Below are 25,022 nucleotides of genomic sequence, written 5' to 3' on the forward strand. Positions count from 1 at the left end.
AAGTCGAGTGTTTGTGCGATGTTTGTTTCTGAAAATTAAAGACTTGGTTATTTTGCAAATGAATTCCTCATCAAGCGTTGTTGTGGCGAGAAGAGCAATAATTATACAATTAATGTTATATTTTGTTTTGGTTATGGTTATTTTATCTATAATGTTTATGGAATATGATTAGTATTTTGATAGGCTTTAAGACAATTTTTATATAGGCATTGTCACATTTTAGTCTATATGTTATAAGTTAATAAGTTATCAGTCTTGTTTATAAATGAGGATGGAATAGGTTGTTGTGGTGATTAGTAAGTAATAAATGTTTGCTAATTAATTAGGTGGTTGTGTGTTTATTCATGGTAAATTTGAAAACATTTTGAAATTATTCTTAATAGTGGATAATATCGACGTTGTGAGAGTTGTACTATAATTATAGGATCTGATTAAACTATTTTTTGTAATTGTATAAAATCGTGTCTTACCATGAATTGAAATAATGCTGGGTGAGGAGAAGGGTACACATGGTCAGACATGGTTGGAATATTTTTATGTGTGGTGTGAAGGATAATGAGAATCATGATTAGTTTTGCAGAGCACAAATGCAGATAGACATTGAATTGTTGTCATATAAATGTTTCCAATAATATGGACATATCCAAAAAGCAAAAACAATATATTAAAAGTAATGTGGATTGTATTATTTTGGTTAACCTGATATGGTTTTATGGTATCTATGTGAATTTATTCCACAGCTTAACATTTACATGGTTATTATATATTTTTGACTGTACATGTTTATCTTGACTAGAAATTAAATAACGCGACTTTCCCAATTTGAACATAGCATAAAAGTTAATGTGATTATAGTATAAATCGTTGAATGGAGTATAATGTGGTTTCATGGATGACCACTGGCACAACTATCCATAATTGGAAATTTTTTATTTGTATGGACATGATTAAATGGACGACTTGGGGTGGATACTATAAATCAACATTGACAATAAAGAGACAGTAGTTATCTAAAAGGTTGCAACATATTAAATAAGGGTTATTAAAGGAATGGCAATAGATTGTCCATTTTTCAACTTACTAACGGTGAATTCAAAACTGCTGTCTCGGTAAAGAAATCGGGTTTTCAATACGATTTGCAACCCTTTCGTTTAAATCTGATACAAAATTGTTTCCACAAGGTCGTGCCTTTTCAGGCTTTCTACAAATATAATTAAAAGGGTGATCACACTCCAATAGGTTGAACTTATCTTCTTTGATTACAACATATTTAGAGGTATTTTCTATTTTTTTCCTAACGAGAGTTCTTACTTTGGAACCGTGTGCTCGTTTATTAAGCAGTTAAATTTTTTTTGTCTTATATAGAAACAAACATGAGTAATCGAGGACAGAGAAGGCATTTCAACAATAATTTGGTCAATCGTTGATAATCACAGTTGTTATCACTACCTGATGAATTGTTGGACAAGATTCTGGGATATAGTTGTCATTCTCTCCAACAAATTGCCAACCTGCGTTTGGTATGTAAGCGTTTCCAGACCTGCACCAGAAGCAATTTTTTCCTTCAGTCAATTGACCCCATCGACCTGCAGATTCTACCTTCTATAGAGGGGATAGTCGAGTTTTTTGACTTGTTTAAAATAATGTATGAGGCACGCAATCCAGGGACTCTATTCATAAGGGGGATGCAAAACTACTTCATACATCATAACAATCAAGGTATAGAACTAATCAAAGAATCTGCTGATATGGGCTATGAATTCGCAGTTTACACCTATGGAATGTTCATGAAAGCTGTACGTCAATACACTATTGGTGACCACTACCTTGCCAAACTAACAAGAAGGTCTCTTAGGAGGATCATTCGGAAAATCATCGATGACAGCCGCCGTTCATATCCATTTGCGTTGCCTGAAGAAATATTGACAAGGAGGTTTGAATTTAATCGTCACTTTGTCACTCTTTGGACTTTTGAATGTGCTGTTTGCGATGATAGACTAGATTGGCACAATGAAATGTTGAAGGGGCCAAACATGTGCATATCCTGTTTCTGAGCACAGGAAATTCAGAAGTTTTTCATATACATCACCTATGTTGTGAGGGACAGCCCAAGTATGGAAGTACGGTGAGTACTACGGAAGTGAACTTTGTGGAAAATAACAAAATTTTCTATTTTAATTTCAGTATTTATGGGTTATCCTTGTTTTGTTTTTGGTATGTCAACTATGTTATTATGTTAAAACTAGATAAAACCCCACGTGTACACGCAGTAATTTTTATATATATAATAGTTTAATTTATCAATAATATAATATATATATATGCAAATTTAAATTTTCTAAATCATGATAGAATTATGTAATCGCAAATCACTTTCTATGGTTATCTCTTTAAATTATTATTAGACATATATCTGTCTGTTTATTACATATTTTCTGTTTTTTTTTACTAATGAAATAAAGTTAACAAATACTTACACTCATCGATACACAATAAAATACAAAATATTTTGTTTCAGCTTAGCTTTAAATCTCATCTCAAATCCTTTGAGTTCTGTTTAGGGTAATAAATATTAAAAACAATAATTTATTTCTAAATATTCTTTTTTTGTTAAAAAAAAAATATGAAATTCGGACGTCAATAGAATAAATATGATAAAGTTTGGGCATTATATTCTCCTGATACATAAAGAATTTTGTCTATGTGACAGAAAAATAAGACGCTACGTAAAAAAATTTTATAGCTAATTTTATATTGAGTTAAACATTCATTATATGTCAGTCTTATGTATCTACAAAAGATGTACGAAAACTATAAACAGAAATTGAACAGAAAACAAAATACCTCCAAAACTTCAACTTCGTTTGTTATATCATCTGCTCTAAACCTAATATTGTTAGGCACCAGAGCATTACGAATACAAAAATATCATAATTGTTCATGTATGCAATAAATAGAAATTATTTATGATTTTTTAAATATTTTGCAAACAACAAAAAATGTCGCATAAAACTCTAAATTAATATGAAAACAAGAAATAATTATTTTAATGGCTCATAAAGTTTTTCTTATATATACATAAAATAGGAATATTGATATATATATATATATATATATTGTGTAATTACGCTACATATAGCTTGTTCCTAGCTCTCTTTCTATGAGGGAAGAATTGGTTATCATTGCCTCCTCGTAGACACGTAGAGTGATTATATCCATGTATTTGATCGCATTTCTGATCTGAAACACCAAAAGCCACAATCACTAAAACAAAAGTAACACAAAAAATCTGTATTTTGGATATGTTATTTGAAGACCTTAATTCTTTCCCAATGTTGGTTATGAACGTGACTACAGTGGCGCTATATCTGATTTCTGGAGCTCTTTGAGCGTGTAAGAGAAAGCTGAAAAATAGGTGGAATGCCGTTCTATTTTATAATAACATATGATTATGGCTCTTGATTCTTCGAATTTATTTTAGTGTCGTTCAATTTTTTCGGATGTGCTTTACGAAGTGGTAACACTACAAGTTCAATGCATTTCATTTTTATTGTAAGAGAATGACTTTTCGAGATATAAACTACTTTTGTATTTATGTCATGGCTGATGAATTAATTTTTTTTTTGGGATTGAGAAAATTAATTTTTTCAAAAGCTGATGTGTCAAAAGATGGAGTGCTTATGTGTCAAACTTGTGAGACTTAATTGAGTTTTTATATAATAGATAAAAGATTTTTTATAATGCCAAGTTATTATGTTAATATTGTCTACAAATTGCTAAATTAGTGGACACAAGACATGTGGCCTGATAGGTGTATAGTTCATTCAATGTGGACATGAATACATGGACGAAGGCTTATTAGCCAGGCAAATCGTTGCTAGCTTGGACGTGAACACATGGACAAAGTCTATGTTACGTAATGTCAACAGGAACGGTGTATAGTTTACTTAATGTGGACATGAATACATGGACAAAGTCTTAAAGTCAATAGGTTCATTTCAAGCATGGACATGTAGAAATCCATTTGTTTATAGCCACATCAAATGTGTATGTTGCATTCCACATCCACCATGTATATTCCAAAAATAATCATTGGATTCAAAAAAATCTGGAAATCCAAAAAAATCTGATGAAACGTTGAAACGTTAATAGAACTTTGATATTACATGTTCAAATCAGAAACAAAATTGATGAAACGCATAAAAGAAATTGAGAAGTAAGGCGTCTAGGAAACCGAGTGGAAAATAGATGGGGAAGAAGAGAAGAAATCCTAAAGAAAACGTGAATATATGGGCGGAGGCTACTGGGATAAAGCGTAGGTTTAATCTGATGTTAAAACCCAGAGAAAACATATAATTAACTGCAGGGGAGAGTTAGAGACAAAGTAGAAGGATGCCAGAAAAAAGGTGTAGAGGCAGGAAGGAAAAAGAAAACAAATTTCGGTAGTACAAAATAAAATTGGTTATTTGACCGGATAAGTAACAAACCGGTTACGAGTAAATCCACTGAAATTTGTGAGGGGTAAAAGAAGTAGAAAATTGTCTTTTAACCTATGTAAAAATTGAAAAATTTTATGTAAAATATATGATATAGGTGAGGATATATGTATATATATATGTATATATGTGTTTGATGTATATATATTATTATAATATTGAGGTGGAGAAAGAGATGAGAGGAAGAAGAGACGTTAAGAGAGAAGGAGGTTTTATACTTCTTATCTTACTTCTTTTACAAAGAGGTAACTCACATATTTATACAAAACTTTAAATAATATAATAAAGGAGTTACCGACTTACTCTATGTCGGTAAAAGTGATGAGGATAATTATCCTCTTTAACACTCCCCCTTAATTATCCATCATCGTTAATGTATTATGTACTGTTTTGTTAAAAACCTTATCATGGAAAAATCCAGTGGGATAAAAACTATGACAAGGGAAAAAGAGTACAGTAACGTAATCTCCCCCTGGAATGATGGAATAATGTTCTCTTCATAAATCTCGCAAATGACGCATTCCGATACTTTGAATATGTTTTCTGAATACTGTAGTAGGAAGCACCTTTGTAAAGAGGTCCGCCGCATTATCACTTGAACGAACATACTAGATATCGACTTCTTGATTCTTCTCAAGCTCTTGAGTATAAGAGAAAAATCTTGGAGGAATATGTTTTGTTCTGTCACTCTTGATGTAGCCTTCTTTTAGTTGAGCGACACATGCAGCATTATCTTCGAACAATTTCGTCGGCTCTTTGTTGATGATTATTCCGCTTGTTTCTTGTATATGATGAGTCATAGATCTGAGCCAAACGCAGTCTCTACATGCTTCATGAAGCGCAATAGTTTCTGCATAATTTGAAGAAGTGGCGACTAATGTCTGCTTTTGAGAACGCCAAGAGATTGCAGTTCCTCCAAACGTAAAAACATATCCAGTTTGCGATCGCGCTTTATGGGGATCTGATAAATAGCCTGCATCTGCAAAACCGACTAAACCAAGTTTGGAGTTTCTAGGGTAAAACAATCCCAAGTCAATTGTTCCTTGAAGATAACGGAATATATGTTTTATTCCATTCCAATGTCTGCGCGTAGGGGACGAACTATATCTTGCAAGTAAATTTGTAGCAAAAGCTATATCCGGTCGGGTACAATTAGCAAGATACATAAGTCCACCAATAGCGTTCATATAAGGTACTTCAGGACCTAATATTTCTTCGTTATCTTCACAAGGTCGAAACAGATCTTTTTCCGTATCGAGAGATCGATTAACCATTGGAGTACTCAAAGGAGTCGCTTTATCCATACAAAAGTGTTTTAATATCCTTTTAGTTTAATTTGATTGATGTACGAATACTCCATCTCGGAAATGCTCTATTTGTAATCCAAGACAAAATTTTGTCTTTCCGAGATCTTTCATTTCGAACTCTTCTTTCATATGAGTTCTTGCATCATCAATCTCTTTTTGAGTTCCAGTAATGTTCAGGTCATCCACATAAACAGCAATGATCACGAATCCTGACGAAGATTTCTTAATAAAAACGCAAGGGCAGATTGCATTATTCACATACCCTTTCTTTAGTAAATATTCGCTTAAGCGATTATACCACATGCGTCCGGATTGTTTTAATCCGTAAAGTGATCGCTGTAATTTGACCGAACATATTTCTTTCGATTTGGAACTTAATGCTTCAGGCATTTTCAATCCTTCTGGGATTTTCATATAGATATCATTATCAAGTGATCCATATAAATATGCTGTCACAACATCCATTAGATACATTTCAAGATTTTTGGATGCCGCAAGACTCGTTAAGAATCTAAATGTAATTGCATCCATAACCGGAGAATAAGTTTCTTCATAATCAATTCCTGGTCTTTGAGAAAATCCTTGGGCAACAAGTCGGGCTTTATATCTCATCACCTCATTTTTCTCATTTCTTTTTCTCACAAAAACTCATTTGTACCCAACCAGCTGTACATCTTTAGGTGTTGTGACAATCGGTCCAAAAATTTTTCTCTTATTGAGGGAGATCAATTCAATTTCTATGGCCATTTTCCATTTCTCCCAATCAGCTCTTTTCTGGCATTCCAATATGGACCTTGGATCTGGATCATCAATTTCATATTCAATTTCTTTGCATACAGAGAATGAAAATATTCCATCATTATCTTCTATTTCATCTCTAGCCCATAATATCCCATCTTGGGCATAATTGATGGAAATCTCATGATTTTCTTCGTCATTTTCGTCTTCAAGACCTTTCTCTGTATGTGGTTCTTCTAGACCATTTTCATTTTGTTTTCCCAATTTCTTTTTCTTTCGGGGATTTTTATCCTTTGAGCCAATCGGCCTCCCCCTCTTTAACTGAACTTTGGGTTCATTCGCTATTTTTCCATCATTTTGTTCTTCCGGAACATTAATTCTCGATGGAACATTTGCAGCGGGTATATATGACTTTGTCACCCTTTTTGTATCTTTGAACGCATCTGGTATTTCATTTGCCATATTTTGTAAATGAACAATTTTCTGAACTTCGAGTTCACGTTGTTTCGTAGGGAGATCAAGGTGCAACAAAGATGGTGTGCACCATGTAACATCTTTTGGAACTTCTTTAATTCCTCCCCCTAACGCTGGAAATTCATCTTCATTAAAATGGCAATCGGCAAAACGAGCTGTAAACATATCACCAGTTTGCGGTTCAAGATACCTAATTATACTCGGTGACGTATAACCGATATATATTCCCAATCTTCTTTGCGGCCCCATTTTTAATCTTTGTGGCGGGGCTATCGGAACATAAACCGCACACCCGAACACACGCAGGTGGGATACATTTGGCTCCTGGCCAGATGCTAATTGTATTGGGGAATATTTATTATAAGAACTCGGTTTTATCTGAAGCAATGCCGCTGCATGCAAGATAGCATGACCCCATACTGAAATTGGGAGCTTTGTTCTCAATATTAACGGTCTAGCAATGAGTTGTAACCGTTTAATCAATGACTCAGCCATGCTGTTTTGTGTGTGAACACGTGCAACAGGATGTTCAACATCAATTCCCAATGACATACAATAATCATTAAAAGCTTGGGAAGTGAATTCACCAGCGTTATCAAGTCTCACTTTCTTTATCGTATAATCAGGGAACTGTGCTCTCAACCTGATTATTTGGGCAATGAATCTTGCGAAAGCCGTATTACGTGTTGTCAATAAACACACATGTGACCATCTACTGGATGCGTCAATTAATACCATAAAATATCGAAATGGCCCACATGGTGGGTGAATAGGCCCACATATATCACCATGTATTCTCTCTAGGAATACTGGAGATTCATTCCCGATTTTAGCTGGTGATGGCCGAGTTATAAGTTTTCCTTGAGAAAAAGCATTACAGATAAATTCTCCCGATTGAAAAATCTTCTGGTTTTTCAACGGATGGCCATTAGAATTTTCCATAATTTTCCGCATCATGACTGAACCAGGATGCCCTAATCGTTAATGCCAGATTTTAAATGTACTAGTAAACTTCGGGTTTACTGTAACATATGATTCAGTCATATTTATCTTTGTGGAATATATTCCGGAGGATAATACTAGTAATATTTCCAGTACAACTTTTCTCTCCGAAATAACTGATGTAATGCAAAGATATTCAATGCCGTTCTTATTCATAGTTTCTATGTGATATCCATTTCTGCGGATATCTTTGAAACTTAACAAATTTCTGTAAGATCCAGGGGAATATAACACATCACTTATTTCAAACTTTGTTCTCCTTGGCATTGAAAACCTGACTCTTCCGGAGCCCATAATAATTTTTGCATTACCAGATATTGTATTCACGCTTCCAGCGGAATCTTTCATATTAAGAGAGGAGAAATATTTTTTATCTTTTAATATTGTGTGCGTTGTCGCACTGTCTGCCAGACATATATCTCCATCCTCGATCTTAATCTTTGACATTTTCTGAATTTAAGATATTCATAAAAGATAAATTAATATCGCAAAAGAAAAGAGTTTATATTATAATAAAAACTTTTTTTTACAATAAAAAGTACATTTTTAAACATTATATTTTACAGTTTTTATTTTTTTCACACTATGTATACATCATGTCACATCTTCTTCTTCGAGAAGATTTTACTCGTTTTTTTTTCCGTTGATATCTTCGGGATCAACGATGAAATCAGATATATCGAGATTTGTATCATCGTTTATACCATCAAAAGAAAAACTAGATTCACCATGGATGAAGTTGGTTTCACTTTCTTTTCCTTTCGCCTTTTCTGATTCTCGGTACAGATCGGCTAAATGTTTTGGCGTACGATAGGTACGAACCCAATGTCCTTTCATGCCGCATCTGTAGCAAGCATTCTCATGTTGCTTGCGACCAACTTCATTACCTTTGAATTTTTTGTTATTTCTTCCATCGTTTAAATCAGCAGGACGGAATCTTCTTCTTCGTCCACGACCTCGACCATGTCCAAAACCTCGTCCACGACCACGATCATTTCCGCGACCGCGTCCACGTCCACTTTGCCAATTTTCATGGCTTGACGATGCAACATTCACTTCTGGGAATGAAGCTGATCCAGTTGGACGAGTTTGATGGTTTAAAATCACGAGTTCATTATTTTGTTCTGCCACCAAGAGAACTTGCATTAACTCCGAATACTTCTTGTATCCGTTTGCCCGGTATTGTTGCTGCAGGACTACGTTTTCAGGATGAAATGTTGAGAGAGTTTTCTCAATCATATCATGATCACTTATATTTTCTCCACATAACATTATCCTGGAAGTGATTCCAAATAGAGCGGAGTTATACTCACTAACGCTCTTATAGTCCTGGAACCGGAGATTCAACCACTCATGTCTAGCCTTTGGTAAGATCACATATTTCTGGTGATCAAACCTATCTTGGAGTGATTGCCAAAGATCTGCATGATCTTCTTTCGTGATATATTCATCTTTTAAACCATCATGGATATGGTGGAATAAAAAGATCATGGCTTTCGCCTTTTTCTCTTCAGGAACTGTTTTTGTTTTATCGATGGTATCAAGGAGCTCATTTCCTTTTAAATGCATCCTTGCAGCTACTGCCCATCTCATATAATTTCTTCCAGAAATATCAAGGGCAGTAATCTCGAGTTTTGTCAAATTCGACATGATAACTGTTATCAATATAACAATTTATAAATTTGGTCATAATCCAGTTTTTTTTTTTAAAAAAATTATGATTTTAATAAAACGTGATAAAATTTTAGAATTCATAAACGTAATAAAAACTGAATTTAAAATACTGAATTTAAAGTAATAATAAACAGAAATTAAATAACAGTAATTAACAGAATTTAAAGAACAATAATTAAAATAAATATTCGTCTTCTGGACGAAATTAATTATGCAGTTCTTCAAGAACGCTTTTATATATCTTCTGGATATATATTTTTCATATAGTTCTTTTGGAACTATTCTTTTTCATATGTCTTCTGGACATTTTTCTTAGTTCTTTAGGAACTTTTCTTAAATGTCTTCTGGACATTTATTATATGGAGGTAATGATCTGAGGAGTCAACTACCATATGATCATAAACCAACCATATATTTGATCTGAGGAGATATAGTCTACCATATGATCATGATCGTAAAGGCATAGCCTCCATAACGATCGTTTCGGAGAAGGCAGCGCCTATCATCCCGACCATAAAATATAAACATAAAAGTAGATGGATTGAACATAAATTAAACTTCACCTTTTTGGTATAGGAACGGTATAAGAATGGTTCGTGCTGATAACGTTTTATGTAATATATATGATATAGGTGAGGATATATGTATATATATATATATGTGTGTTTGATGTATATATATTATTATAATATTGAGGTGGAGAAAGAGATGAGAGGAAGAAGAGACGTTAAGAGAGAAGGAGGTTTTATACTTCTTAACTTACTTCTTTTACAAAGAGGTAACTCACATATTTATAAAGAATTTTAAATAATATAATAAAAGAGTTACTGACTTACCAAGTCGGTCTATGTCGGTAAAAGTGATGTGGATAATTATCCTCTTTAACAAAAAAATATTAGAAAGTGATATATCTATAAATAAAAAATGTGAAAATGATATAAATTGTAAATTCTCTTGATTTTATCTCTTGCCGAGCTCTGATATCTTCCTTTTCCAGTGTTCAATGCTAAAGCTTATAGATTTGAAACAATGATATAGTAGACAAAGCTCACCTTACATAAAACCTAATAGTAGACACAATCTGGAACACGGCACCATACATGTATATTTACAATACTATTCCTTAACCATTCTAACAATTCCCAAGTTTGAATAATCCAAGAACCATGTTCTTTCACTTTGAGTTTGTAGAATCTGTGAAATTGATAAATTGTTAGCAAAAATGTAAAATCTTTTCTGTTGTACTTGAGGAGTGTCTTGACCACTACTTGAATTTGCATGGCTTAAATCCGAATCAATGCTAAAATTCATTAGCTGAGGGTTTTGAAATGGAGCGTCAAAGCATGTGGTTTAATAAGACATTAGAGAAGGTGGTGGTAAGGGTGGGAGGTTTTATATATTTTGAAGGAAGAGGTTTTGACGAGTTTCTTCAAATGGTTCCAATGCTCTCAAACAATTTCACGCACAATGATTCGTTGTGGTGCAGAAAAACGAAATCTTGTGTCGTAAAATCGTTGTGCGTGAAATTGTTCACCATAATCACATGTAATACATGTAGTTGGATTCAATGATTATGTAGACAACAAAAAAAGTAAAATTATTATTTTCTAACGAATAAGCATTTACAACGAAACTTGCGTATTTCCATAACAAAAGAGCATTTACAACGAAATTTTTACATCTTTAACGAAAAAGTAGAAGGCCAAAAGATGAACCTGACTAAATAATAAAATAATTTTCTTGTCAATAATGGACCAAAGTCACTAAATCATGCAGTCCCTTCATTTGCAACAAACGGCTCCTCCATATGAATCCGAGAGAGGAAGCCAAAAAGCATTTTAGTCTTGTGATGTAGCCGAGTATTCAAAAAGCAATCGTTTCGAAGGTGCAGATTGAAGAAGGACACGCAAGCGGCTCGTGAGCTGATATATCAAAGTCCATTGCATCGCCATCTCAGAATCTTTCATCTGTCTAACCACGGAAGCCTGTAGATAAAAGACAACAAGAACCAGACAGTGTTTATTTTGGTGAAGGTTTAAAAAGAAGTGTGGCTTATCTTACCACATGGAAAAGAAAGAAGATTTATGTGTTTTATAAGCCTGACCTGAAGACGTTTTCCGAGCTGCACTTCTACTTCTGTTCCAAATGAGATGTTGCTCGCCAGAGACTTGAGAGGATCCACGGTTGGATCAACAGAGAGTAAACTTGGGATCTGTGGTGCATACACCAACCTCCATCGCGCCTGACCAAACTCTCCTTTTCCTTCTATCCTTGGCATTAAGGTTTCAAGCGTTGCGGTTGCAAGTTTTTTGAAAGCAAGTTGTCCATCTCCTTCTAAAATGGATTCTGCTAATTGGCTCTCAAACACCTTTGCAGCCTGGAAAAATGAAAATTCATCAAGAACAAGGCGACAACATTTCCAAATTTTCAGCAAGCGTTTTGACTTCAAGTTTACCTCGGAAGGTGAGAGAGCATCCTGTTCCACAGAACGAGTTGAAGTCACCACAAGTTTGTCCTGCCAATTGCTGGCACGACTTTGGATCCTGAACTGCCATTCTGAACCAACTAAAGCTAAATCTAGTAGAGGATCTAGTCCATGTTCAGGCTCAAACTTAGCAATGTTGAGATGCTCCCTCTTTAGGCGTACCTGTGTTTAGAAAACAAAACAGCTGTTGAATACTTGAGGAAAGTATGTGTCACGAAAACATGGAACAAATGAATTCAGCACAGAAAAAGAAAAAACCTGAGTAGCCACAAGGTTGACATCTCCATTCTCGAATGTCAGGATACCCTTTGGTTTAATATATTTGGGATGAGCCATGCCATCAAGCTCAAGTTCACCACTAATAGCAAAGTTAAGAATTAAAGGATACACTATCCTCAACTCTGGTCCTAAAACAAGTTTCAGATCACTCAGACGGATATCCATATTTGGTTTCATTTTCACTTCCTCAATCTTCTTTTCAACAGCATTTGATTCACCTGTTACAGAAAATCAAGCTGAGATCAAGACAATGTTTTACATACAAGATCCAAATACTTAAAAAGACAAACTCATTAAACTTTTGCTAGTGGAGACATAAGTTACCAGTTGACTGGGAGAATTTCATCCTTGAAGAAGTTGGTTCAGTACCAAAAAATCGAGCAAAATATCGTGACGCTACTGCTTGATTAATAGAAGCACCTGGGATCCTTGATTGATTGGCTCCTAATCTATTGAACGGGGCAGCTCCACCACCCTTATCATGAGGCAGATAAGCTTCTCCGTGGCTTAATTTAATATTTCCTGATATAGTTGGTTGCAACATTGATCCACTAATTTGCAGCTGAGTATCAACCTGACCACTGATTTGGCAACACGATTACTCTCATTAGGAATTAGCAAATATAATAAGCTCATTAGCATGAATCTCGAAGAGAAGAATGGAAGAAAGCTAGACGAGACAGTATCTCAGCATGCGATCTAGCAGAACAGCAAATAATATATATAAACTTTAACTGATCCAGGATAAAGTATCTACTCGTCAAGATATATCAACAGTGAAGGAAAAAGAAAAACATAAATCAAAATTATGTACTAGAAGCTCGAAATGAATGACAGCATCGACGATTGTAGAGTGTACCTTAGAAAATTCTTTGCTCGTACTTCTAGAACTTCACATTTGAGTTCTATTCTATCACCAGCAGATGCTTCATTTGATCTAAGGGGAAGATTTCCTTTAACAACCAGTTTTCCCCTTCGACTTACCCTGCTTTCCAGTGAGGTGATGCACAACCTGTTTGATTTAACATGTAAGGTCCCACCGAAGTTTGTTAGAGGTTTACGGAGCACAGGTGAAGATATGGACGCCCTGTGGAATGATGCAGACCCATCAAGCACTGGATTCTCTACTGTACCGCCGACCTGCTCAGCAGGTAGAGTACGGGTAAGTGAATTTAGTCTTACCTTCTTTAATGTTTCAGGGCATGGAAAGATCAACTGAACTATCCAATGATGTAAAGATAACTTAACAAGAGCACAAGCTAGTATTTTTTGCCAACCTGAAGTCTGATATCAGCATTTCCTTGGAGCCAATTAGCATATGGAGAAATGGCTGTCAACAATGTCATCCCCCCATCCTTGATGTCTGCCTCCAATCTAACTTCTCCTGCATCTAAAATATTCCAGTTTAAACCCTTGAGACTTTCGGCTAGTTGGCTGTCCCATCCCTCTTCGCTCCTATCCCTTGAGGTTCTCTTCTCATCATCTTCCTTTTCTTTTGCCCAGCTAGGGATTTTCACTGCACCACCCCTATCAGTTTCTGTGTCTTCTCCCTCAGAGATGTTTTTCTGCGAAAAGTTAACAGGAACACTTCCTTGTATATGCACATGACCATTTTGGACAAATGGTTCAAAGTTGGAGTTGAAAAGAAAACGGCTGTTAGATGTCAGAGAAGCAAAAACTTCAGCTCGTCCAAGGTCTATACCACCAACCGCACCATCCAATAATCTAACTTGTACATCACATTCTGGTTTTTCAAGACTCCCTCTAAGATCCCCTTCCATGTGCAAAATGCCTTTGATTGGTGACAGGAGTTGCCTTAAAGAGTGAACAAGATCACTAGCTGATGATTCAACAACCTCAACCAAAGTAGGTATCAAACTAACAGGAAAATTCAGAACAGCAAAATGAAGATTTGTTTTCGGCCCCAATAAAGTCCCATCCGCATGCAATGTAGCGTTTCCTTTTTGAATAAGCATCTCCTTAAGACGTAAACCATCATCATTGCTGTATGAGCCAGTAGCCAGAACACGCTGTGTTTTGTAAGTCCCCCACTCCCAGTCATCTCCATGAAAGTCAAATTCGGCCTGATATTAAGAGGAAAACGGTTAAACAAGAGCTTTCTCAATTTATTATCTGACTCAAACAAACAAAAAATTTCCTTTCGAAGACAACTGTACCCATCCCCTTAGACTAGAAAATTTATGAAAACCAATTTGGAGTCTCTTTTAAATGATGATAATCTTTACCCTTCCATTTAAGAAACGAGATGAAAGGTTATTTTTTATACCAAGGTATCTCCATTGCCACCGCCGCTAGCATCCAGCGAACCATGCCAATGACCTTTGAGTTCAGCTAAACCTGGAAGACTTAGATCTTCAAAAACAACTTCACTTGCTGGAGTATAATACCCACGTATCTCCTGATTTCAAGGAATCATGATATTTAAAAATAGAAAGAAATAAAGAAAGACGAGATTAATGGTATCTACACAGTTACTTTCAAATGGAAAAAGGCATCATATTTGGTACATTACCTCAAGCAAGTCTCGAAGATTGTCAGCTTGTAGACAGAGATTTTGCACACTCTGAAGAAAAAGATCCTGCCATACCAACCAAGAAACGCGCATAATCAGAGAGGCATACAACTCAATGAGATGAGAATTTTTGTGGAGTACACGAACATGAACAAGCTCATACAGGTTGCATTTTTCTCGAACCAGCATATTAGAACATGGTTAATAACAATAGAAGAATGTGATTTAGCAAAATACTTTCGCAAACCTTAGATCTTGAGTGAACAGCTGGATCTGTACTTCTAGAAAGAAGCCTTGCAAGAGGAAGCATCTCAGCAACCTCTGCCTTAGCCACTTCAAGTCTCATTCTCCATCTTCCCATAGAAGATATAACACTTCCTAGATGACCAGTCATGGCTCTCACTAAGAAACTTCCGGCTTCTTTCTGACCAAGGTCTCGCTCACGGGAACCCGGTAATACATATTCACCTTGAAGCTCATACCGGCTATTGCTTTGTTCCAGAATAGTTTTTTCGACGGTGATCTTTAAAAAGAAAGATGAAAAGAATAAGCAGAAATATCATCAAGCACATTCTCATATTGCCTTCACTGCTAAAAGAACTTATCAATTATACACTGTTTAATCTCACTATAACCTTTAGTCCTCTGAATAACATGAAACATTAAAAACAAGGTATAATGCATAGAGATGGATAAGGCTTGATTTAGTTATGATCTTTTATATGGTGGCAAATGATGTACTATGAAATTATTAAACTAGACATCAGCGGTGATTAATTTCTTAATTTCTTAGAAAACTAAACCAAAAGAACAGGGACCTGTAGGGTTGTAATACATACCACATCACCGCTCCATCTTACTGCAACATCCAAAGCTTCACCTAGCACTCCACTAAATTTTGGCCTAATAACAGACAACAGGCCATGTCCCCTTCGCTTCTGAAGATTTAGTTGAATCTCTGCCTGCAAGTAAAATATAAAGTAAAATATTATTGATAACTTTAATGAAGTCTCCATTAGTCTCTGAAAAGCTGGTTTTCTATGTTATCACTAATCTCATAGCATCAAGTAAACAGAGAGCACTCGCAGGGAAAATCACTCCACAGGACTTCAAACAACAATTTTGAAGTGAAGACCATCAACAAAGGTGATTTTTTGCACACACCCTCGGAACTAGGAGTACGTTTTTCATCTTACAACCGTTTCTAAACCTTTCACCCCTTAATGACGTGAAACATGCTATCAAAAGATTTTTTCACCCATTTTCCATCAAAAGAAGTGAAAACAAAGCTGAACAATAGAATCCTATCTCCAGGTTAAATGTGAATGTGATTGAGTATGATTCCAGCTTCCCAGGATCATCAGTAAAAACCTCGTGACCTAACCTTCTACATCTCTGTTACAAGCTTGTGACACCATAATTTTTATCAATCTCATATGGTAGTATTTATTAAACATATGAGATTTCTCGTTCCACTTGATCTACCAACAGTTCCCCTAATGAACAGTTGCTCATAAATTTTTACTATTCTGTTGTGCTTGTAAAAGATCTGGAATTCTGTTTATCATCAAAGTTTCGATCCATCATCTCTAGTCAACTATCGATGCATATAAATGATCCATAAACGACGTGAAAATTGCCATCAGACTATTGAATCTGATTATATGATAAAAGTTTTAAATTTAAATTTGAGCAAGAATGTTTTGTGCACCAGTCGTAGGATTTGAGCTCCATGCGCCCAAAGGTAATGATTATGTCACCGTATATTACCATAAGAAGTGGATCAAAGCCTTACGACTAGTTTGCCCCGTGAGGTCTTTATTGCCAATTTTCATGGTAACTTCCTAAAGTGTATGGATCCTCCCTATACTCACAGGATGCCATCTGATGAACAGTCTATTAAGTGAGACTGGACTTCATAGACAAAAAAATATCCTCTTAAGACTTTCATGCTCATGATACCTTTAATACTGTTCTATTTCTGAACATTGACTCAGTACTAGCACAGAGTTAATTATTCGTACGAATGTTCTTACCCTTTGTATCAACCCTCTCAGCGAGGCCAACTCCATCTCATCAAGTGGAAAATTGCGTATCTGCAACCAAATTTGGGGACAAAATGTAAATCGTCGGCTGCCGATTCTCAATTTTGCTTCAGATGTCAAACAAAAACATATATTCACAGAAGAGAAAGCAATACCTCCAAAGTAGCAGACTGTTGTGGTTGGTAACAAGCGTTAGCTCTTAGTTGTCCCTTTTGTAGAGAAAAAGAGAGCAACTTTCCACTTTGTACGTTTTCGTCAGAATTAGGCTGTAGTGGACCTATAAAGTCTAGTGTGAGACTTTCATCTGGCCGCCCTACGGCATCAAGCTAGATACGCAACAATACTAAAAAATATTAGAAAGTATAAAATCATGGGTTAACCTCTGTCTAAAACAAAGTCTGTCTAGAACACTATTCAAACCAGATATATGAGAAGTACTGACGCAATTTTGACAAGATAGCGTTCATGACTTTTATAAACTGACAAAAACGGTTTCAGAGAAAAGCTTCGACTAGTAGAAATCTCCTATCAATCACAATTCTTTACTGCCCGACAAAAAGGTCTGTTGAAATCATGATTAAGAACCACCACAGTAAGGTTAGCTGCTACTAGTGCTCGTTGTGTTACTAATACTATTCAATGAAGAAGCAAGAAATCAGTACATTACCTTAACATGATCACGTGAGACGCTCAAAAGTCCAGCCAGTTGAGGGGCCAAAGTCAACTGATTCAGCTTAAGGCTTGAGATGGAAATATCACCAACCAGGCTTGAAATTGCAGCTGCATCTTCACATTTATCTGATTCAACGCCTCCATCTTTTGTAGTGCTGTGTCGTTTTATCTTCCCCAGGAATTTGACCCTTCCTGTTGCTTTTAAATGTGTAGGTCTCGGCGAATCAAATGGATAGGAAGAGACCAAGCTGAAAAACTCAAAATTACGCATACGTAGATCCAAATCAAGCCCCTCAACAACAAATGGCATAGCCTCTCCTTGAGTGAAGTCTTGGTGAGACAAACACTTGTCTTTGTATGAGGTATCTAATTTTGTGTATAGATCAAAAGCAACAGATGATGAATTAATGATGATATTATCATGTGATATCACAATATCTCCTCGGGCATCAGTTAAGGAGCCATCAGCTTTAGGTGCCGCCCATTTGATGTCAAATCTCCTGCACTCAATATTCAAATGGAGCAAATAAGACAAGCACACACATGAGTGAACACTAAAAAACAGCCCAACTAAAAGGTAAGGGAAGCTTACGGTTTCAAGAGGGCACCAGAAAGTTTTGTCTCCCCAGTTAAATCACCTAACTTCAGCGGCGCGGGATTAAGATATTCAGGTGCATAACGATGCAAAACCTTATCAAAAGATATATTTCCTGAAAAGTTTACATCCATTGCTGTATCATCTACCTCCCCCTGTAAACATGTATACAATGTCAGCATCGGAAAAAGAAAAGAAAAAAAACATGTCAAGTGAACTAGTGAGAATATTTTTCAAGGAATTTAGCAAACAGATGGGGACTAGATAAAACTGAGACTTCTATCTAATTGGCGAGGGAGCAAGGTGAGACAGGCTGGTCAACCATAACCATTTTTCTTTAATTAACATACAGAGTTGATTATGATAGAAATATACCACAGGCTCCGCTCAAAAGAAAAAATAAACCTAAATCTCAGACACAGTTACCACCGTAGTAGCTCCTCATGTCTACATAGATACTACGCATGCCTGACGTGGAACCCAAAATCACAACAATTTATTTGGACGAAAGATGGGACTTGATGCAGTCAATTTATAAACCTGATGGGTTATTCCTAAAATCCGCTGCAGACCCCTCAGGAGAAAACTTAAGATTAAGCCACATATCTTGGTCATATTGCCAAGCCCACTGGCATGGTGCCTTCATTTCCCTTACCTCAGTCCTCCCCAAATCCAGATAAATTAATGATGCAAGGTCAATTGTCGTAGGAATATAGAAAGGTGGAAAGTAAATACAGCATACCTCTGGACATACCCAAGCATTCCCTGCTCCACGAATCTCCCCACCATCAACAAGGGTGGCTCTAATACCATATAGATCAGCAACCTATCAAAAGAAATAGGCTAATTTGAAAATTTCTAAAATGTCATGCATAAGACTACTTCACGGAAGTGGGAACAGAGAAAGAACTTACACAGTTATCAGTGTTGAATGTGAAATTAGCAGAAAGATAAGAAAACGGAACACGGTCAAATGCTGCAACTGCACCAGCCTCCTTGTTTTTCAGCATCGCCTCATATGCCACAGACGCAGGGAGATCTGGAGACATATAAGCTATCTTCCTAGAGACCATGCAACTCCCCACGAAAACGGGAGCATCAAGCGGGCCTTGACAATTGAATACAGCTGTCACAGAACCAGCTAACTGCGTTCCAAGATTACAGATTTAATTGATAAGTGAGTAACTAAGAACCAAAAAAAGGAAAATACATCAATATATTAATGGTGAAGTTTAACCGAACATGCATATGGAAAAAAAATCGATACCGGGAAAAACAAGGGCTTCATCTTGAACGTTTTCATCAAAGCATTAATTTCAACATATGGAACCTGAAACAAAACAAGGCAATCAGCAATTTTGATGAGAAAAACCAAACAAATCAACATAAAATTATTTCGTTTTGTCTTCCACTGGTAATCTAGATAAAACAGTTGCCATCTAGATTATGGGTTACATAACAGATCTTACCTGACACATCAGGTGAAACTCCCCGTCATCAGGATGAATACCGAAATCTCCAGAAGCCTCCAAGGGAACCTTTCCAAACGAACCACTAGCATTATGAAGGAAAATGCGCTGGCCGCGGAAAGACAAGCTGGCTGAGACATCCTGAAAAAAAAAAATGAGATTATATATGAACAGTTGGGAATGACATATATCAGAGATCTTCTAACGCACAGGCAATATATTGAAAAGACATGAGAAAGCATATTCTAGAAAGACTTACAGAAAACGAAGAAGGTGCATCATATATATGGAAGCCTAGTCCTGTGACATCAAGCTGGCCATGTAGGTTTGGAAATATTTCCCCTCTAGACATACACAGATGAATCTGCAACGATGTATGCGACAGTCAGGGAAGAAAACCCAAATTCAAACCAATATTTGCTCAGACTCATCAACTTGACTTTAAAGATCTGTCGCAAACGATCATAAATATAGACGGAAACAATAAGTGTTTTCTAGCAAGCTTGGTGACACTTGAATGACTAACTAATTGGGCATATTTTAGCCGCACGTAGAGATATTGTACAACAAAACTACTACAGAAAACATAACCCGTAGATCATTAAAGCTCTTAGAAAATGATAAACTTTAATTCACTAAGAGGGTAAACATTGGACATTAGAAAAGCACCTCACCAGTAGCTCTTCCCTTAGACCACTCAATTGGGATCTCTAAAATTCTTTCAAAAATCTGCAGAGCCGTAGAAAATAAATAAGTCAACCATTGCAATTGATACCAAACATAAGTCATCTATTCCACCTGATACCTTACCGGGACAAAGAAATTGGCGACCTTTAAATTTGCATGCCAATTCTGCTCTACAGTATCAACAAAAACATCAACCGACAAAAGCCCACCATCTTCAGATGTTACATCTGATCTCCACATAGTACAGTTTCCACCAAGTTGCACGTACACACGACCATAGTGATTCTGAAATTTAACATGTCCATGGACGTTCCTCATTTCTCTACATATTAAATGTTTACCAGAATCAGTAACTTAACAAGAACTCTTCTCCACTCAGCTTTCCCTAATAAGCAGAGATATAAAAGACCATACTGATATCCACATAAACCAACGCTAAAAGTATATAAGAAAATAAAATTGATGCTACAAATATGATTATTGAAAGTTGAAGTTGGAGCGTCAAAGAAAGGGCATAGTAGATATCTGATTTTAACACTACATTTAAAAGATAGATGACCCTTACCTGGGCTCTGTATCGCCATAAGCTAGTAGAATAAGTGTCCCACCTTTAAACTGCACAGAATCAAGCATAATTGGCAGTGTCTTCTCAGGATAAACAGCAGGCAGCTTCTCAAGTCCATCACTCAAGGGAAGAGCATTGTCAGCAGTATTCAGATTCGTCCCTCCCGTTAACTTCTTAGAGGAACCAGTTAATATACGATCAACCACTTCCTTCAATCTTATGTTCCATGGCCATGTAGGACGCCCATGATTTGCTACAGGCTGATTCTTATGCTTTTTGAAACTAAAGTCACGTGGTTGATTACCACTTCGATTACCATGTGGAACATCACCAGCATTCTGATTCACAACATTCATAGATATATCCCCTCTCTGACAGCTTAAAGTCTCGGATTTGGTAGAATTCACAATATCCTCAACATATGAGCTTGCTTCAGTTTGTATGAGTGCACAGAGTCTATCAACAGTCATAAGGAATGGATCACATGATACAGTGAACTTGTCTAACGTTGTAGCCTTTTTGACAGCTAGGAGCCCTTTTCCCCCATTTACATCATTACCTAGTGATTGCTCACCATACAGGTCATATTGATTACTGATTTCTGTCTCACCTTTGACTAAAAGCATATCCAAGCTCAACTCGTCAGACTTTTTTTCTGATAGGCGGTGGAAATAAGATAAAGCTGCTGAAGCACTGCGCTCAAGAATCCGCTTCTTAGCACTAATATCAGACATTGAATTATTGTGAGATTTCGAACTCCACTTAAATCTGTACTTCGTCGGGCCCTTTAACATTTTGGACAAGAACTTGAGCCCTGAACCAGGGATCTTTATGCCAAATGATTTCTCCAATTCAGCATGCTTCACGTCATACTCAACTCCTGTGTCCATGCAATGCTGATCTGCTGAATGCATATTCTCATCCATGCAAATAAACGAGTTGATATTTGCTGTTTCGGTAAATTGCCTATCATGCTTCAGAGCATCATCTTTAACTTGAGAAGGACTTTTACAAGGAACAACATATCCCATCTCCGCAGCTTTTCTTGCATCATTATCCCGTTCATTATCCCAACGGATCCCTGCTTCCTCCCTTGAAATTCTTCGAGTTTTGGTACGAAAATCAATCCCTTCTTCAGAAGACAAATGACTCGGCAAACTAGCTTCAGAAAAAGGTATCCCTAACCATGTAAAATCCTTCTTCTGTGCAACCAAGACTGTTGGATTACTCAGAATCGCATCAACCACTATCTTTCCCCTCCTCAAACTGGCAAAAGGACGGACACAGAGTTTCATAGTCGGAACCTCACCACACGAGAATTCTTCACCATGAGGCCCCGTGGAGGACGCTTCAAGAGTTATGCACAATGGTGAAACTCTTCTAACCTTTCCTAAATCAACCTCACGCTGGATACTCTCACTAAGCATAGAGCAAACCGATGGCAAAAGCTTGGTCTCGACAAAAGCACGAGCCTTGTTCTGTCCATACCACACCAATAAACAAACACCAGAGATGACAGCAAAGAATACAGAACACCTCAGAAAAAACAAACCCTCTTCCCACACAGGAGCCAAAGACCTAACCAAACCCCTGCTTCGTACAAGAGGCTCTTTCAAACATTTAACCTCAAATCTACTTCTAGAATCAAGAGTCTTCCTCAAAAGCTCTACATTTTTCCCACAAAACCGAGAAAATTTCGCCACTTGCGCTAACCAATCATTCTTCTTCTCGGAGCAAATACGATTGCTGCGGAATGCTCTTCTCCGCTTTTGTGTCTGCCATTTAATTATGTTGTCTCCGCGATTTGAGGAACCATGAAGAAGAAGAGGAGTACCAAGAAAAGGGCTTTGCAATCTCAGGCTCATTATCACCACTCATCTGCTGGGGACCAAGAAGTGCAAGCTCTTAGTCCCCGAAAGCTTCAGACTTTAAGACAACCCACTTTCCAGAATCCTGACATAAGATTGGATGATGAGCAAAGACAGGTTCTTTGCGTGTGGGAACTATGGGACCAGAAATTTAGGGTTTCTACGCTACAGCGACCAACTCAACTCAATCATGGAGGTAGAAAGTTTCTGCGATAGAGGGAAGCAACTAGGATTATATCGTTGGTGTAAAGAGAAAAATCGAAGAAGCTAACGAGTTTGAGAGAGAGAAAGAGGCGTAGAGATAGGAAGAAGAACAAACGGCGTTTGAACCTCAAAAGTTATACCAACAAATCAAGCTTCGTATCAAGGTTGTGCGAATGATTAAAAAAATTAATCGCGATTAGTGCGGTTGTATACGGTCTTGAATTTTGTAGCTTCCGTAGCAAATTTGTTGTGCACAGGTGCGGTTATTATTTTTTTATTACAATTGTTATATTATCTGACAAATAATCAATTTTAATAATTTTTTTGTCACTCAAAATATTAGTTAAATTTTGATAGTTTAGGAGAGATTGTGTTGATAAGTTTTTGAAATGATTTTAGTGATTTTGGATTGAATTTAAAAATAAAATACAAAATTATGGTGGTTTTTTCTTTCAAATTTACTATTAAACAGAGAACTGATTTCCTCATGACAATTATCTTTTATCTCCTCAGTTTTTATTTGATTGATGTTTGAGAGGTTTTTTTTGTTTTCAAATATTTGATATTTTCACAAATTTATGCAAAATTTAATTATTTTTTGTGATTTTTGTCTTTTTGTATTCTACAGGCTATTTTTCTATTGGTTAAAATTAATAATAAATGATGTTTTAATATAAAAATAAAATAAAAAATCAATAATTTCTTAATCTATGTGCATAATGCTAAAACATCGTTTTAAAAAAGAAAAAGGGAATAGCATTTATCATCTTATATATAAAAGAGGAAGAACTCTTTCTAAGAGAGTGACACGTCATCATCTGCGGAGACGATACGTGTCCAACACAATAATTAAAAGCATGTGTCTTTGTGAAGTTTTTATGACTTTAGCTTTTCTATTCTTGGTACAATATTACGTTTAATATAATCTCAGTTCATAAAGATAATTTAAACACGCAGAAAAAACGCTCACCTTTCTTCACATTCTCTCTTCTTCACTTATCTCATTAATTCTGCACCAAAAATAAAATTGTGAAGATCAATCATTGTTCAACTGATTAGTGAATCATCATCGTCTCCGGGAGCTTTCTCCAAAGATTAGAACCCTAAATCAATTCTCTAGATTTCAGTGCATTATGTGAGATAAGTGCGTCGAGGGAGACCTAGATTTTTTCTGGGGTTATCATCGCCAACGAGGTGAGGTTTAAATTAGGAGGTGGTTGGCTTTTTCACTGGAATTTGATATTTTAAGATCTACATAATTCAACCCATGTATTTGATTTTATCTAATATTCATATATGGTGTTGCTATTGCTTATGCCTGATTTCATTTTACACCTTTTCAATTTCTTTTCAGGGTTGAAGGTGGCATTCCACCACTTGTTAAACTTTTAGATTTTTTGGATTTTAAAGTACACAGAGGGATGCTGCAGGGGGCTTGCGAACGGTTTCATTTAGAAATGATGAGAACAAAATTCAAGTATGTTTTGTTTTGTGAAGGCTTATAAGGGACATGTTTCTTACGTAATAAGAAACTATGTAGATTGTGGAGTTGAAGGCTTTGTTCATGCTTTTATTGATGCTTTAGTAGGAAGATTCTTCTGTGCATGGTGAAGCAGTTGGTTCTTTATCTTACTTTATATTGTTGGCAATTGGTTTGCTTTATTAAGTTCTTTCTAATCTACTATGGACTTTTTAGATTGGGGCAAGAGAGGTTATCCGTGCAGGTGCCTTAAAACCAGTAATTAGTCTACTGAGGTATGCTTATTTGTCTCCCACTCTACTTCTGCTGAAACAGATGTCTACTCTTGAAAATATAAAATATGTTTTGTAACCGTTTGCTATAATATCTGCTACAGCTCCAATTGTTTGGAAACACATAGAGAAGCATCATTATTAATAGGTCAATTTGTTGCACATGTTTCAGATTGC

General features: G+C 36.1%; 2 protein-coding genes across 2 annotated transcripts; both read right to left on the bottom strand.

Annotated features, from left to right (window-relative positions):
• Positions 1-8,641: 8,641 nt before the first annotated feature.
• LOC112088118 lies at positions 8,642-9,667 on the bottom strand. Its single transcript, XM_024158276.1, has one exon. The coding sequence runs from the start codon at positions 9,665-9,667 to the stop codon at positions 8,642-8,644; it is 1,026 nt and encodes a 341-aa protein (XP_024014044.1).
• A 1,614-nt stretch (positions 9,668-11,281) lies between these two features.
• LOC18022288 lies at positions 11,282-22,886 on the bottom strand. The gene is made up of 23 exons (XM_006405172.2): positions 21,022-22,886; positions 20,580-20,778; positions 20,439-20,498; positions 20,029-20,133; positions 19,770-19,910; positions 19,568-19,630; positions 19,215-19,445; positions 19,043-19,126; positions 18,298-18,455; positions 17,701-18,205; positions 17,189-17,359; positions 17,025-17,084; positions 15,828-15,950; positions 15,236-15,511; positions 14,989-15,054; positions 14,743-14,874; positions 13,733-14,539; positions 13,315-13,595; positions 12,780-13,036; positions 12,435-12,673; positions 12,147-12,338; positions 11,796-12,068; positions 11,282-11,676 (listed from the first exon to the last, which is right to left on the bottom strand). Exons 1-23 carry the CDS (start codon positions 22,884-22,886, stop codon positions 11,530-11,532), a joined length of 6,435 nt encoding a protein of 2,144 aa, XP_006405235.1. The 3' UTR covers positions 11,282-11,529.
• Between the last annotated feature and the right edge of the window lie 2,136 nt (positions 22,887-25,022).

The sequence above is a fragment of the Eutrema salsugineum genome, unplaced genomic scaffold (genome assembly GCF_000478725.1).
Source record: "Eutrema salsugineum unplaced genomic scaffold, Eutsalg1_0 scaffold_15, whole genome shotgun sequence".
Lineage (NCBI taxonomy): Eukaryota > Viridiplantae > Streptophyta > Magnoliopsida > Brassicales > Brassicaceae > Eutrema > Eutrema salsugineum.